The 14,761-nt window shown below is 27.3% G+C and overlaps 3 protein-coding genes across 5 annotated transcripts; 2 read left to right on the top strand and 1 right to left on the bottom strand.

Annotated features, from left to right (window-relative positions):
- The first annotated feature begins 1,575 nt into the window (after positions 1 to 1,575).
- On the top strand, positions 1,576 to 2,950 carry LOC129610302 (charged multivesicular body protein 5). Its single transcript, XM_055522836.1, has 4 exons — positions 1,576 to 1,763; positions 1,826 to 1,977; positions 2,294 to 2,459; positions 2,512 to 2,950. The coding sequence occupies exons 1-4, from the start codon at positions 1,695 to 1,697 to the stop codon at positions 2,809 to 2,811; spliced, it is 687 nt and encodes a 228-aa protein (XP_055378811.1). The 5' UTR covers positions 1,576 to 1,694; the 3' UTR covers positions 2,812 to 2,950.
- Positions 2,951 to 2,962: 12 nt separating this feature from the next.
- On the bottom strand, positions 2,963 to 12,764 carry LOC129610089 (centrosomal protein cep290). 3 transcript variants are annotated; one of them, XM_055522440.1, is made up of 19 exons: positions 12,579 to 12,764; positions 12,362 to 12,404; positions 11,969 to 12,240; positions 11,506 to 11,904; positions 10,814 to 11,406; positions 10,605 to 10,752; positions 10,001 to 10,136; positions 8,792 to 9,909; positions 8,172 to 8,675; positions 7,844 to 8,051; positions 7,349 to 7,770; positions 6,728 to 7,263; positions 6,519 to 6,645; positions 5,897 to 6,437; positions 4,129 to 4,558; positions 3,646 to 3,847; positions 3,458 to 3,589; positions 3,268 to 3,399; positions 2,963 to 3,100 (listed from the first exon to the last, which is right to left on the bottom strand). In XM_055522440.1, exons 1-19 carry the CDS (start codon positions 12,747 to 12,749, stop codon positions 3,032 to 3,034), a joined length of 6,183 nt encoding a protein of 2,060 aa, XP_055378415.1. In that variant the 5' UTR covers positions 12,750 to 12,764; the 3' UTR covers positions 2,963 to 3,031. The 3 variants fall into 3 exon arrangements, with proteins under 3 accessions (XP_055378415.1, XP_055378416.1, XP_055378417.1); XM_055522441.1 differs by lacking the exons at positions 2,963 to 3,100; positions 3,268 to 3,399; positions 3,458 to 3,589; positions 4,129 to 4,558 and having other exon boundaries at positions 3,759 to 3,847; XM_055522442.1 differs by lacking the exons at positions 2,963 to 3,100; positions 3,268 to 3,399; positions 3,458 to 3,589; positions 3,646 to 3,847; positions 4,129 to 4,558 and adding an exon at positions 4,801 to 4,868.
- A 1,120-nt stretch (positions 12,765 to 13,884) lies between these two features.
- On the top strand, positions 13,885 to 14,680 carry LOC129610449 (uncharacterized). The gene is made up of 2 exons (XM_055523042.1): positions 13,885 to 14,000; positions 14,078 to 14,680. The coding sequence occupies exons 1-2, from the start codon at positions 13,977 to 13,979 to the stop codon at positions 14,606 to 14,608; spliced, it is 555 nt and encodes a 184-aa protein (XP_055379017.1). The 5' UTR covers positions 13,885 to 13,976; the 3' UTR covers positions 14,609 to 14,680.
- Positions 14,681 to 14,761: the final 81 nt, after the last annotated feature.

Below are 14,761 nucleotides of genomic sequence, written 5' to 3'. Positions count from 1 at the left end.
CGAAATATTTGTATCCAGTAATTATTTTATGTTTTACAGAATTTTTCAAATTTTGCTTAAGTAAAAAAAAATGTAAGATCCCTTAAGAAATTCATGAAAAAAGTACACAATGGATACATTTAACAATAATATGAAAAAAAATTAAATTTTGTAATAAATTTTTAGTTTTATATATTATTTTGTACGTTTTTTATTACGTATTTTGTTCTTCTTGTAGTGCTCTGTACAAGCAGATAATTAAATAATATATACAATTATCAAATTATTTAGTATTTAAATTGTCTAAGAAATTTTTGACTTCTAATTTTCAAAAACAGAAATTTCAATTTAAAAAACAAAAAAAATCAATTAAATAATATTTTATTATGATTACTGCTGTCTATTCATGAATAGAATAGTATTGAAAATCCTTTGAAACTGAGTAAGAAAGAACATTGAATGAATAAATTTCGATGAAGAAAAATATTTTTTCTAAATTTACAAATAACAGTTAAAAAGTTACAGCTATTTCTTGACAATGTCAAAGTATAGATACGTGTGTAAATTAATACGAGTTGTCAAAAACCAAATACAAGTTCTTGGTGAAAAAAAAATAGACTCACGAGATAAAGTTTACATTTTTTTAAGTTAAAATATAATAGAATCTCGTGAAGGAACCTATAATATAAGATTTCGTAATTTATCTCAACAATTTAAAACAAAATTATTAGTCAATCATATTCTATTAGAGGTTAGCTAAACCCACACCATATGCGGCATATTTTATAGATTTTTGTACATTATATTTTATTTAAGTGCAATAATACTGCCAATGTGGTGCATAATTATACCGCGTGTCATTATATATTTATTGATATGACAATGAAAATAATTTTCAATTTCAGCGCGCGTATATCAAGAACTGTCACTGAAATTGACAGTTCTTGATATACGTACTTTGACATTAATCATAAATGGCAGCGTTAAACGTAAACATAAATACAATTTTTTTGACAACCGCATGCCACAAAAAGGTATAATTTTATTATAGTTATTTAATATATACTACTCCTTTTATTATTAGATTTACGTGATTATTTGATAATATGCTGCATTTTTTGAAGCATTATTAACTAGATCTTATTTGACACATAAAAATGTTAAAAGGGTTTAGTCGTTTGTGACTTGCGTTCTTACCATTAATTAATTAAATAGATTTTCGGAAAAATGTAAAGTTTTAATATTAATAGCCTAATCGTGTATCTCGTTCTTTTATTCACTTTCAAATCAGAATTCCTAGTATTTTCTAAAGAGAAGTTTGCCATTGCGTTTTGGCAAAAAATTTATTCACGTTGTTTTGGAAAATGAGACATTCAGTCGATAATTTGAGAAAATACGCAAAAACCCAATTGAAAAAATGACCAATCTATTGGAAATACTGAGAATTCTGATTTGAAAATGAATAAAAAGTGAGTAAAAAAGCGAGATACACGATCAGGCTATAAGTATCAAAATAAACTTTACGCAAATTTTAATTTATTTTTATAATGTTAGAACACTATCTCAATGAAATTGTCTCAGTGACAGTATGTTATTTTGCACATACGCACATTACATATTTCCATTTATTTATTTTTTGTTATTGTTAAATTAGTCATCTTTCAAAAATATTTTATTAAATTTGGTAAAATTTAGAAACAAGAAAACATTAAAAAATGAATCGCTTGTTTGGAAAATCCAAACCCAAAACTCCAGGACCCAGTATAAATGATTGTATTACAGGGGTAAATAATTAACTTATTTTGGAATCAAAAAACTATATTACAGATAAGGATATTGGTTTCAGGTGGACCAAAGAGCCTCAAACATTGAAGAAAAAGTCAATAAACTAGATTCAGAATTGAGAAAGTACAAGGAACAATTAGCTAAAATGAGAGAAGGACCAGCAAAAAATTCAGTTAAACAAAAAGCTATGCGCGTTTTAAAGCAAAAGAAAATGTAATTTTCTTGTCAGTGTTTCTGTAATTTTTATGTAGTTATAATTATTGATATTCTTTTTATTGCTAGTAGAGATTGCATATCAAGAATATGAATTTTAGACTCATTATCATTAATAAGATTCTAAAATTTTATTGTCTATTTTAAAAAGAAACGACTTTTATATGTGAAATATATTTTAGTTCTAATTCAACGGAACGTGCCTTAATTAAAAAACTATAAAAATTAGAAAGAGCACTTTCAATTGTTGTACTTTAAAATATAAAAGTGTTTATATTGACATAGCTTTATCTGTACTGATCCAAATTTCTTTTAGGTACGAACAACAAGTTGAGAGTTTACGTAACCAGTCCTTCAACATGGAGCAAGCCAATTATGCAGCTCAGACACTTAAGGATACCCAATCAACTGTTATTGCAATGAAGGATGGAATGAAACAAATGAAAAAGGAATACAAACACATAAACATTGATGATATAGAAGTAAGCCCTTTTTTTGTAACGTTCGACAATCAAGGTAATTTGTCATTTATAGGATATGCAAGATGATATGGCAGACATGCTAGAACAAGCAGATGAAGTTCAGCAAGCAATGGGTAGAACTTACGGAATGCCTGACATTGACGATGATGAATTAGAAGCTGAGTTGGACGCCCTTGGTGATGAAATTGCTCTAGATGATGATACTAGTTACTTAGACGATGTAACAAAAGCACCTGCTGCTCCCGATAAGGAACCAGGGGCAGACAGCACGAAACCGTTGACAAACAAAGATGGCATTGAATTAGATGAATTTGGTTTGCCACAAGTACCTACATCTAAGATAACTACATAAATCATTAACTCATACAATAAGATAAGTGCAAAAAAAATAAGTATGGGTTGTAAAATTTTCCAACTTCTCTTTAAAAGTTATAAAACTTCAAAAATATATGAAATACCTATAATTTTTCATAATGGTCAGATAATAAATCTAAAATTATTGTTTATATTAAATTTTTTTTAATATGTATATTACTTTAAATTAAACAAGGCATAATACAACACATATACTTCTACTCGCTAATTTCATCTATTACTGGAACATTTTGAAGTTCGGAGCACTTGCGTTTCCATAATGCTAGCTGCAATGCAAAATACAAAAATTCATCTCAAATATAAATCTTACACACATAGGTCCTATCGCGGATGTTATTTATTAAGGCAAAAAAAATTACTCAGCTAATAACATTTCAAAAATTAAATGTTTTTCAAACAAAACATCCGTCATAGGTTTAAGTATAAAATTTACTTGATCTTTCAAACTTTTTTCCTTAGCAGCAGCCCTTGTTAACAAAATTTTTGCTTTCTCTAGAAGTTGAGTTTTCTTGATTAATTGCTCCTTTATATACCTTAGCTCATGCATAAAGTCCCCGTCTCCAGCCTTCACAAAAATAAGAAAATTTATATAAGGTTTAAAAATATAAAATATAAAATATTACCTGTATAGTTACACCATTATTTGAATTAGGACAATTAGTTTTCAATTGAAGCTCTACTTGAAGAGTTGATATTTTATTCATTGCTTCAGCGTAAAGATGTTTTAGTCTTAAGAGCTCTCCTGCAGAGGACTCCTGAAAAAAGAATTGTAATGCGTTTTCTTCAATATGCTAGTAAATTTTATTTCTACATCATTTCTGCAACTGTAATAAGATGACCGTCCTTCTTTCAATGTTTTATTTTCGATTTTAAGGCGTTCAATTATTCTTTTTAATGCTAAAATTGTTTGTTCTGCCTGAGTATTTGATGATTTCTTAATGTTGTCATGTGGAATGGAATAGTTTTTCTTTGCTTCAGCTTGAGCAAGTTCCTCTTTTAAAGCTAATATATAACTAAAACAAAATAAAAAAAAATAATTTAAACAATTAAAAAGACAATATACAGCAATTATATGTAATTCGTAAGAAAATAATAGATAATCAGCAAACAATTTTTTACATGTTGGTGGATATTATGCTCTCTTTAAAAAGATATATATTTCCCACCGAGAAGTAAGCGCAATTCAATAGGTACAGTATTTAAATAGGTACTATATAGCTTATAGCATACAGCGTTGCATAATTTATACATCCAGTACTTATGATATATTGTATAATATTGTTTCGTTACTTACTCTTCTAAATATTTAATTCTTTTTTTATTTCTTTCATTTTCGTCTCCTTGTCTTATTAAATCTAAGTCTAATTGTAGTTGTAGATTTTTTGCTTCCCATCTTATATTTTGCGCCTCCATAGCAGAAATTCTTTCCTGAAGTTTTTCAACCTCAGAAACCATTGTATTTGAGCCCTTCGAAGCTAGCTCTAAAGCATAAATGCGGCGTTTCTGGATTTCTATTTTAGATTTCAAATCATCAACGAAGTCCATTGAAATGTTGTTGTCTCGCAACCTCTCAGTACTGCATTCACTTTGACAATTGGTAGAATTATCAACACTATCAAAATTGTGACCAATTTTCACAATCTGAAAATTAGGGCATGATGGATTTTGGCAACATTTATGAGAAGAAGATGTATCAGTGTTAGACGAATGAATTGCTTGTGTCCCTAAAAAATAAAAATAAAATAAAGAACTCTATTTCAAAAACTCAAATGTTGCAGATTTTCTTCCTATCATTTATACTACCAATAGTTTTTTCATTTTGCAAAAGCAATAATATTACCATATTTACATATTTTATTGTCTTAGTAGGACAAAAAATTTTAATACATGAAATTACTGTTGAACCAAGCATATATATCATCAAAAATACATAACTGTGATTTTAAAACCGAGGAATATTTTGTGCGTCCTACATGAGCAATCTTTATCTTCCATACCTTTTTTTATGGTGACTAGTATCTTTTCACCATACATCTTTATATTATTACAGGAAAAAAGATGTAATATACAAATTTAATAAAAATAATATTTATTTTAAATATATTAACATTATTCATTGTAATATGTATATTTTAGTAAGATTCTGTAATGCCGGTTTTTATGTTTTTTAGGTTTATTTTCTACATTTACAAGAATTTCCAAATTTAAAATAACTACCTATAAATTAAAAGACTAAATCTAGGATTTTCTATCAGAACATGATATCTACATTTTTGACAAAAAAAAAGTTCAGTATTAGTTATAATTTTAAGCGCTTTCTAATGCAATTTTTTCAGTAGTTTTGAATAAAAAAATTCTTAAAGATCATTATAACTAACCACCTGTTTCAAAAATTTTTCTAAAAAAATTATATATCAACAGTTATTCACTTCTCGAGATCATAAAATTTTCTAAGAAAGCATTGAAATACATACGTCATGTTATGCACTTTTGAAATGAAAGTATCCTATTTTTTTTACCATTTCGTTTCAACTTATTCTGATAACGTTCTGTTTGATACTATTGTAATTATAAAAACTGTAATTGGAAAAACTGTATATCTTTTTTGATATAGAAAAATATGTTAAAATTTTAATACTATGTAATATTTTGTAGCAACATTTTAAAATGAAAGCATTTTAAACCATCTTCACTAAATTTTCACCAGTTAATGTTTTAATAAAACAAAAACAACATAAAAAATTTCATTGGTGTTTATGAAATTATATTTTAAAATATCATATTACTAAGTATGACCCCCGACTAGATATGTAGGTTTTCTGGAAATGCAGAACGGTTAAATCCAACATATCTTACAAAGTCGTTCAAAGGATAGTATAAATGGTAAACGATTGCAAAAACGATAAAGTTTCGCTGGGACATCTGATATATAACTCAAGAGTTCTTAAAATAATAAATACAAGAAAGGAAAATATAAAGACTAATCTACATATGTATATAATATTATGTATATATATTAAAAACTATATAGCTGAAGAGTGATAGATGAAAGTATTTTTTACCTTTTAATGTGGCAGATTGTAAAGCATTTTTGTCTTTTTCCAACCTATTTATAGTCGTTCTCGCGGCATTTAACAAACTCCTTGTTTTTTCGAGACTCTTTTCAGTTTCTTCTAATTTCAGTTTTAGCCTTTCAGCATTTTGCTGATGTCGCTTTTGTTTCTCCCACATATTGACTTCATTTGCATTTTTAGCTCGTTTCGTTTCTATTATATGTTGTTGCTGTAGAATTTGCTTTCGGCAAGCCTCTAACTCGCTTTCTAAATGTTGAATTCGCTTTTGTTGTTCATTTTTGTTTTTGGAATTTACATCAGATTTAATAGAAAGAACTGGTCTTTTGAGTAATTGATTCCGCAGAGAATTTGCTAAGTCCCTAGATTGTTTTTCTCGTTGTGAAAGTGTAGCTAATTGTTTTTTTAATGCATCCAATTGAGCTTGTAAAATCTTATTAGTTGCTTCGCACCGGTTTAGATTAGCTCCAAGTTGAGTCATTTGATCAGCGGAATATAAAGAAGTTTCGTTAAGGAAAGTTTGTTGATCGTCCTAACGATTATTATAAAAAGCTTATAAATAAAAAGAAAACGAAATCAAAACTTAAAAAATAATTTAAGAAGATTAAATTACATGAAAGCTTGCCAATGTTTCCATTAAATCATTGATATGTTTATCTTTTTCCTCTAAAAGAACTTTTAATTGATCTATTTCTGCACTGGAAATCTCTGGTTTTTCCCTTTCCTGCAATATATTTATTCTGAAAGAATATTTAACTTTGTTTAAAAATTGTGTTAACATTGTTTATTTTGACAAAGATTTAAAGAAACAATATTTTATACTTTTCTTTAAGAAGAAATATTTCTTCATCCTTAGCTCTTACGGAATTTTCCCAAAATAGTTCTCGACTTTTGGATTCACGAATTTGAGATTGAAGTTGGTGAATTTGTTTAACTGGACATTCATCTAAATTAGGTAAATTCATGAAGAGGTGAGTCGCCGATGGAAGTGTTAAACTTTTGCTTTCATCTAAAAACATTTCCTCAATTTTTTCATCCGAAATTTCGTTTAAGCTGTTATCACAATTTTGATCAAATTCTTCATTATTTAATATTTTTCCGCTTTCATTATTACCATTTCTTAAAGAGTTTTTTCGATTTAGTGCTTCCAGCCGCTTTGTTAATTCAGATATTTCCGTATTTTTGTTTTGCAATATATTTTCGTGTTCATTTTGTATCTGTTTCAATGATTTTATTTCCTTTTCGTATGTTTCACACGATTTTAAGTGTTGTTCGCGTTCAGTTTTGAGCAATTCCTGATAGTGTTTTAAAGTAACGTCCTTCTCTGAAAGTAATGACTGAAGTGATGTGATTGTGGCCTGGAAAAAAAAATAATTTTATTAGTACGCATTTTTCCATAATGTTCTAAATATAAAAATATATAAAATGTAAAAAAAATATTACTTCAATTATTCCTGAATTCTTTTTTTCAGTGTTATAATTTTCGGTTTTAACAGTTCTCTTCAGATTTTCAATTATTTTTTCCATTTCCTTGAGTTTTCCATTAGCTTCAGCCAATTTATTTTCGGAATCTAATAACAAGGCACTTCTTTTTGAGGCAAGACTTTTTGCTTGCTGCAATTGATTTTCAAGCAATAAGATTTCTTCATTTATTTTGTTTTTTTCAATGCTTGATTGTTTCTGTGCTGAAGATTGAATTATTACTGTATCTTGCCTTTCCAAAGAGCGTCTTATTGTTGGAGTTGGAGCTTGAGACTGAAAATCCGATTTTTGCGGTGGTATTTGTATCGGTACTTCCTTTTCTACAAATTTTTCAATAATGATTTCTTCCATTTTATCAGTGTTACATTCGGCATCTTTACACTCTACATAAAAGGATAATATAAAATATTAATAGTTATAAATGTGTATGTAAGACATCAAAACAAATATTTGAACCTGTCTCGATTGTTTGTATCATTTTATTTTTTGTTTCGATAAAGGGTCTGTCTTTGCCGAATAGAGCTTGAATTGTTTTACATTGTTGATTATCTTCGATTACCTTAATTTGTAAGGCATGTAATTCCCCTTCTGTGTTTTCTAATTTTGTTTTAATTAATTTCAATTGATCTTCTAGGAAAATACATTTGACTTCACATTGAATCAACTAAAAGAATTGCAAAAACGTATTATGTAAATATTTTGAATAAAATTTTCATACAAAATATAAATATACATTATGTACATATTATTACTACTCTAGTGCTAAAAAAAAATTACTAAAAACCTTTATGATATCTGAAGACTCATTTGATTTTTCCACACTTTTCAATTTATTTTTTACAATATCGTTAATTTTCGATAAATATTCATCTTCATTTTGTGTAGTATCTTTATATTTATTCCAAAGTTTTGCATAATCAAAAGCAAAGTTCGTTAGATAAATTAATGGTGTGTACTTGCAATACTTTTCTTGGAATTCAAAAACAAATTTTTTTAAAAACTCTATTTTTAGATCATTATTGTAGCTTTGTTTTTCAAATTTTTCTTGACTTTCCTTCATTTGCTCAGTCAAATTTTCCGATTTTCCTTTTTCATCTTCAACTTGTTTCTCTAAATTTTCTTTTTCCTGGCGTAACCTATTGTTTTCCTTTTTTAAAATTTCCAAATCTCTATAAGCTTTTGTTACAAGAAATTTTTCTTCACTGGAACTTTGTAAATCCGCTACTAGATGTCTCAGATCAATATGATTATCAGTAATTTCAGATATAAGTTTTTGCTGGGATTTGATCTAAAATAAAATAAGTCAGTCAATAGTTAAATTAGTTGGAAAATTTTTAACTTTCAAAATTTTTAAAGAAATCAAATGTCTCTGATTAATTTGAAACTCATTTTTTGTGCTCTTACCTGTTCTTGGTTAATTATTATATTTTCTTCTAGTTGTTTACAATTCAACTTTAAATTGTTATTATCTTCTTGCAATATTTTATTATAGTTTTTTAAATTTTCAAATTCCTCCCATGTTATAAAATCTAATTGCATATCATCTTTTATTATACCCATATTAATACTTATTCCTCCAATCAAGCTTCGACCTTCATTGTCTTTAAAAAAGGTTGACATTAAAATAGCTAATTGATTTGAAATTTCGGTGTACTTCTTTTTTAAAACTAAAATTTCATCTTTAGGTACATGGGATAGTTTCCGTTTATTTTCAACTAACTTAATTAAATTGATTTCATGTTTTTTATTATTGATTTGTTTTTTTAAGTCCGAAATCAATGAAATATTAATATTTTCAGAAAATTTAAAATCGGTCAGGGTTTTATCAAAATCCTCTTTTAAAAACTCATACTTTTTTATACAATTTTTTAATTTTAATTCTGAATCGGTGCTGCGTTCTACTATAGATGAACAATAACCAACAATTTCTTTTTCAGATTTTTTCATTTCTTCCAACATTTCAAGAAACTGAATTTTATAAGTTCTTAAAGCTTCAATCTCTAATTGTAGATTACGGTTTTTATCAATTAGTTTTCCTAATTCTTTTTTATAGGTTTCTTGTTCAAAAGATCTTTCAACTACCATTGTAAGAAAATCAGTTGGTTGTTTTTTAATACTTTCAGTTGATTTTTCCGACTCAATAGTTTTTTCAATTTGGTTATTCAAACACGAAATTTCGCCCAATTCTTCTTCATCAATATTCATTTCAAGCAGTTCCTCCTTAGTATTTGAAGGTAATTCAGCAATGATTTCACGAGTCTCACTTGGTGCGTGTTCGATTGAAGATTGCTCTTTATCTGACAATTTTATTTTTTCTTCTATTTTTCCTCCGACAACGGTTTTTACTGCTTTTTCAACATACTGAATTTTCTCTTTAAGAGCATACTCCCTTTCCTTTACTGCAATTAATTCATTTTGAATTCTCATGGCCGGATGATACCATCCGCTAATACTACGCGCATCCAAAGCATGTAATACTCTTTCCAATATACTACAGTCAATTGTTATATGGTCAGATGACGCTTAAGAATTGATTAAGTTGAATTTGATTTGTTAAATATGGGTTTTAAAATAAAAAAAGAAAATATGTACATAGCAAAAGTTTTCATTTACCGTCATAGTCACGAATTTTTTCTAATATTTCATGCATTCCTACTCGAAGGTTTTCATTTTCTTCAATTACTTCCGAGTATTTATTCTCCCATTCTTTAATAACGTCATTCATAATATTTTCTTGATTAGGTATAGACTGCAAAGACAGTGATCATATTCGAAAAAAAATTTAGAAAACCAAAAAATGAAAAAATCTGAAAATCTAAGTATTTAATTTGTTGAAAACTAGTTAATGATATTGTAGTTCATACTTGTATAAGAAAGAATAATAGTAATTGTTTTAACAGTGAATTGAGTTTCTTAAAAAATCAAAAAATAAATCAGTATCAAGTTGTAAAGATGATGATTGACTATAACGATGATGATTGATAAAAATTTGAGAAATAAGTCATTATGCATGTACAAAAATTAGTGTATACATAATATGTACTACTAAAAAATAAAATCAGTGACTAATCAAAATGATATGTATATGCGTTGCAAAATTGTAAAAAATAGTTGAATTAACCAAATAAAAAAGAAGAATTATAAAATACAGAGATTAATCTGTAATTGCAAAAAATTAAAAAAAAAAAATAAACTTTGACTCTAATTTTATTTTTACTTGGATATTTTTTAAGCAATTGTCGCAATAAATTTCTTTTCGAATTTCATTGGTGTCCTTTTTATTTTCGACAAATCCTTCATCTACATGCAAGTTATTTGAATTCTTCACATCGTTCAATTTCTTTTTAAGGTCCAATATTTCTTTTCTAAAATTAAAAACCAACAGATCAATTTATTTAAAAACAAAAATGTAACTAATATGTTCACTTCAATTCAGTTTTTTCTAATTTTAATTGAAGCCTCATTTCTTCAGATGCCCTAAACTTTAATGTTAAACGTTCCATTACTTTCTCTTTATTGCGCTGTTTTGCTGCTAAATTGCTAGTTAAAATTATTTCATCTTCAGAAATATGTAATCTCTTTCTTAAAACCGAATTTTCTTGTGATAGTTCATGTAATGAGTTAATTTCCATTATTAATGCTTTGATTTGTTTATCTCTCGATTCTAATTTACGTTCAAGATGAGATATTTTTCGTAAAGAATTCCCAATAACGTCGTCACCATTTTGCAAATCTCCCAAGGACTTAAGAACTGATGCGGTTTGTTTAGACTTCAAAATGTTGTCTTCTTCGACTTTTTCCATCATTTCAGAAAGTTCTTTATAACGTTCTTGTAATAAATTTAACGAATTTTGTGTGGTTTTACAACATATTCGATTTTTTTTTGCATCTTTAATTTTCTCTGCCTCCCTTTCGGCAGATATTTGATTCATTAATTTAGTTGAAGATATCATTTCTTCAGCCATATTTTTAATTTTTTGTTCTAATTCTTCTATAACTCCATCACGTTCTTGAATTGCCTAGTAAATTAAAATTAAAAACGGCAGTAAAACTTTTTTCTAGTTGAATATACATATAAGAATTTTATTGTGCATATATAAGCAAATGCATGCACCAACCTCAACCAGCTTTTCGAGTTCATGCTCTTGTTCTGCATTATTTAGTTTTTTTGGATTTTCACTTCTAAGTAATTCGTATTTTTGTTTTATAGAATCTAATTGTTTCTCCTTTTCATCTATTAGTTTTCTCCAAGCTCGTGCCCTTTCTTCTAACTTCTCAATGAAATCTTTTAATTCAAAATCAGCCCTTTCTCGTTCTTCTTCCAAATATGTTAAGTTGTTTTCCAGTCTAGTAATTTCTAAAGTTAATTCTTTTATATGCTCATTCAATTGGTTTTTTTCATATTCACAAACTGAGAGTTGACTTTGTAATTCTATTTTTTCGGAAGCAATTGTTTGTGCATTTTGCTCTTTTTCAATTATAATTTTAGATTGTTCAATATTTTGCATTTGAAGTAACTAAAAAAAGTTTTCACATACAAATTAATTTTAAACAAGATAAATCTTCAAAATTAAGCTTTACCTCGATATCACGTATCAACCTTTTAATGTGTTTATTTTTTGTACTAATTTTCTTCAAAAGTTCTTCTTGTTTATCTAATTCCGACAAAGGGTCATTCGAATCTCTATCACTTTCATTAATTGAAATTTCGTGGATACGACTTTGTAAAATGGTCATTTCTTCATTCATATCTTCAAGTTTTATCTTTAATGAGGACTTTTCTGACTCCAACTTTCCAATTAGAAATTTTAACCGTTCTATTTCTTCTATAAGCGCATCATTTCCAGATTCATCTTAAATAAGATTATATATTGTTAACAAAGCACACTTTATTAAAATTGCTGCATAAACATAAACATAATTTTTTAAAATATTGCAATTTAATTTTAATATAAAATATTATCTAAAACGTACCACCTGCAGACTTAATTTCTAGTTGTTCTTTAAGGAAATCTACCTGAAATATTTTACAATATATTAAATTATTTTATTAATAACTACCAAAGTTAGTATAAATTTAATGCAAATATTAATTTATATATGTATTTAGTGGGTAGGTAAAACATACTATGTACATATATAGTTTATATTTTGTATCAGTTATTATATTTTGTTACGAATTTAAACTAACTTCTTTCCCTTTAAATTTGAGGCTGGCTAATGCAAGTTGTAAGGTTTTCCGCAAATACTTTTTGGGATGACTATTCACATCAGACTCTATTAACGTTTTATACAATTCATTTTGCCTTTCTTCATCTATGTCTTTTATATCCAAATTTAAAAAAATTTGTAAATTTTCCATATTTTTTAAATTTAATTTTACATTTTAATAATTAGGTTGGTCTTTTGTACATAATATTTATTTATTTACCTAGTAAAAAGTTTGTTTCGCTTGATTCCCCTCATGCGTTATCATAGCAACGCATTTTTCAAGCTGTGAACTGAACATTTCAAAATTTCTTTACCAGTTCAAGCTGTTTAATTATAAAAGTTTGAATATCTTGCTACGCACAAAGGTATTTTTGTGAGTGCATTGTGCTTTTTGTATGTGAAACTAGTTACTAGAATATAAAGGTACATATGTATGTATATACATAGATACATTCAAGCCTATGATTAAAATTTCAAAGAAATGTGTAACTTTAATACAATATAAAAGGGCTTTCACTGCAAAGTTTCAAGTTCCATAAAACTAAAAAGGTCCTCAAAAACAATGGTACTCCTGAGCTTTAAGATGAGTATTCAAAAAAGGTACCCATGAGCTTTAAAATGAGTGTTCTAAGTTGGTTTCGCCTGTCGCATTTCCTGAGTTATCAGCAACCGTTTGAAAATTATACAGTTGAAGAAATGTAAACTTTGAGCCCTTAAAACTGGAAAAGAAAAGGAAAATGTCACTGTGTGTGGTTAGTTCGCCAGTACACATTCAATCACCCTGTTTCGGAAGTACCACCCTGTTTTAAGTTTTGGATACCTTATATTAACTCCATACTACCCAGTATTCACATTTACAGGCAATTTACACAGTATTAATTTTTTGCTGCAAATTCTGTGACAAAACTTTCGCAGAACTACAAACTAGGCAGTAACAAAAACGGACTATATTTTAATCTCTAACTTAGAATTGAAAACGTGAACTCAAGCAAGAACACATTTTTCTTCAACTAAATTAAGTTAAATTTTTTTGTTTATTATATGATCATTTATTTTTTAAAAACGTGTCATTTGTTCAAACATACTAGAACTAGACTTATTTCTGTTCAATTAAATTGTTGAAGTTCATAAAAAATATCCGTTTAGAAATTGACGTGTTCAATTTGTAAGAAAAATTAATAAGTTAATGCTACTTGGGATTTCGCCAGAATGGTTGACATAACAAAAATATCTATAACTTTGTTATATGCTTACGGATATAACAAAGTATTTCTGTCAGCCGTGTTGTTAAAATTAAAAAGTGTCATTCTGTGACATATGTATGTATATACAAATCATAAGGTTTTGTTTACATTTTTAAAGTTTTTTTTATATAAAAATGGAAAATACCCCATTATATATGGTAAGTTATCCTTGCCTTTTTTAAATACATACCATCAACCGTGCTTTATTATTTATTTGTGTATATGAATATTTCAGGCCGCTTTTTATCAAAGGCGTGCTGATAGACATTTAAGACACAATAGATTTGATGAAGCTATTTTATCTTTGGAAGAAGCACTACAATGTATTGCAAAAGCCCATGTTGATGTAAAGATTTCTTCAGCTCTAAAAGTTGTTGAAGTTTTAGACAATGAATATAAGAGACAGGTGGAACGTATAAAATTGCAGAAATTGTATTATGAAGGTCACAAAAATTCACCAAATGATCAAAAAATTTCCGTTGGTGAAGAAGCTGTAGAATATATAAATTCAGAAAATCTTGTTACGAATTCAAGTGAACTAAAATTAGTAATAGATAGAACAATTCAAGATTTTGATGCTCGATATTCTAATAAATCAAACATTTACAAAATTAGTAATAAAGAAAATGTAGAACAATTTGATACTTGTCAAAAAGAGATTGGAGATACTAAGCATTTACAAATATATGAAGATTTAGATGTAGATTTACCACCGTTGGAATTGCCTACTTTTGATTTTAGCAGTTTCAGAAAAAATGACGATTGAACTTGATAAGTCAATACAGTTAATTTTTAGTTTTGGTTCATATATTATAAACAAAAATTTAAACTTATATCAAGAAAATAGCTTTAGTTTTGTTTTTATAAAATGATCAATTGTCAATTTTGGGTATATTGATTAATTACAGATTCAATATCT

The sequence above is a fragment of the Condylostylus longicornis genome, unplaced genomic scaffold (assembly GCF_029603195.1).
Source record: "Condylostylus longicornis isolate FDR11 unplaced genomic scaffold, ASM2960319v2 ptg000044l, whole genome shotgun sequence".
Classification (NCBI taxonomy): domain Eukaryota; kingdom Metazoa; phylum Arthropoda; class Insecta; order Diptera; family Dolichopodidae; genus Condylostylus; species Condylostylus longicornis.
Note: the sequence above shows the minus strand (reverse complement) of the source record. Positions and strands in the feature narration are given on the sequence as shown.

Coding starts and splice junctions, on each gene's coding strand:
- LOC129610089 (XM_055522440.1), bottom strand. CDS start 12,749: ATGGAAAATTTACAAATTTTTTTAAATTTGGATATAAAAGACATAGAT. Junction 10,753..10,813: donor TTAGAAAAAACTGAATTGAA/GTGAACATATTA, acceptor TTTTAATTTTAG/AAAAGAAATATTGGACCTTA. Junction 3,848..4,128: donor AGAATTAAATATTTAGAAGA/GTAAGTAACGAA, acceptor ATTTTGTTTTAG/TTATATATTAGCTTTAAAAG.
- LOC129610302 (XM_055522836.1), top strand. CDS start 1,695: ATGAATCGCTTGTTTGGAAAATCCAAACCCAAAACTCCAGGACCCAGT. Junction 1,978..2,293: donor GTTTTAAAGCAAAAGAAAAT/GTAATTTTCTTG, acceptor AATTTCTTTTAG/GTACGAACAACAAGTTGAGA. Junction 2,460..2,511: donor TAAACATTGATGATATAGAA/GTAAGCCCTTTT, acceptor TGTCATTTATAG/GATATGCAAGATGATATGGC.
- LOC129610449 (XM_055523042.1), top strand. CDS start 13,977: ATGGAAAATACCCCATTATATATG. Junction 14,001..14,077: donor AAAATACCCCATTATATATG/GTAAGTTATCCT, acceptor TGAATATTTCAG/GCCGCTTTTTATCAAAGGCG.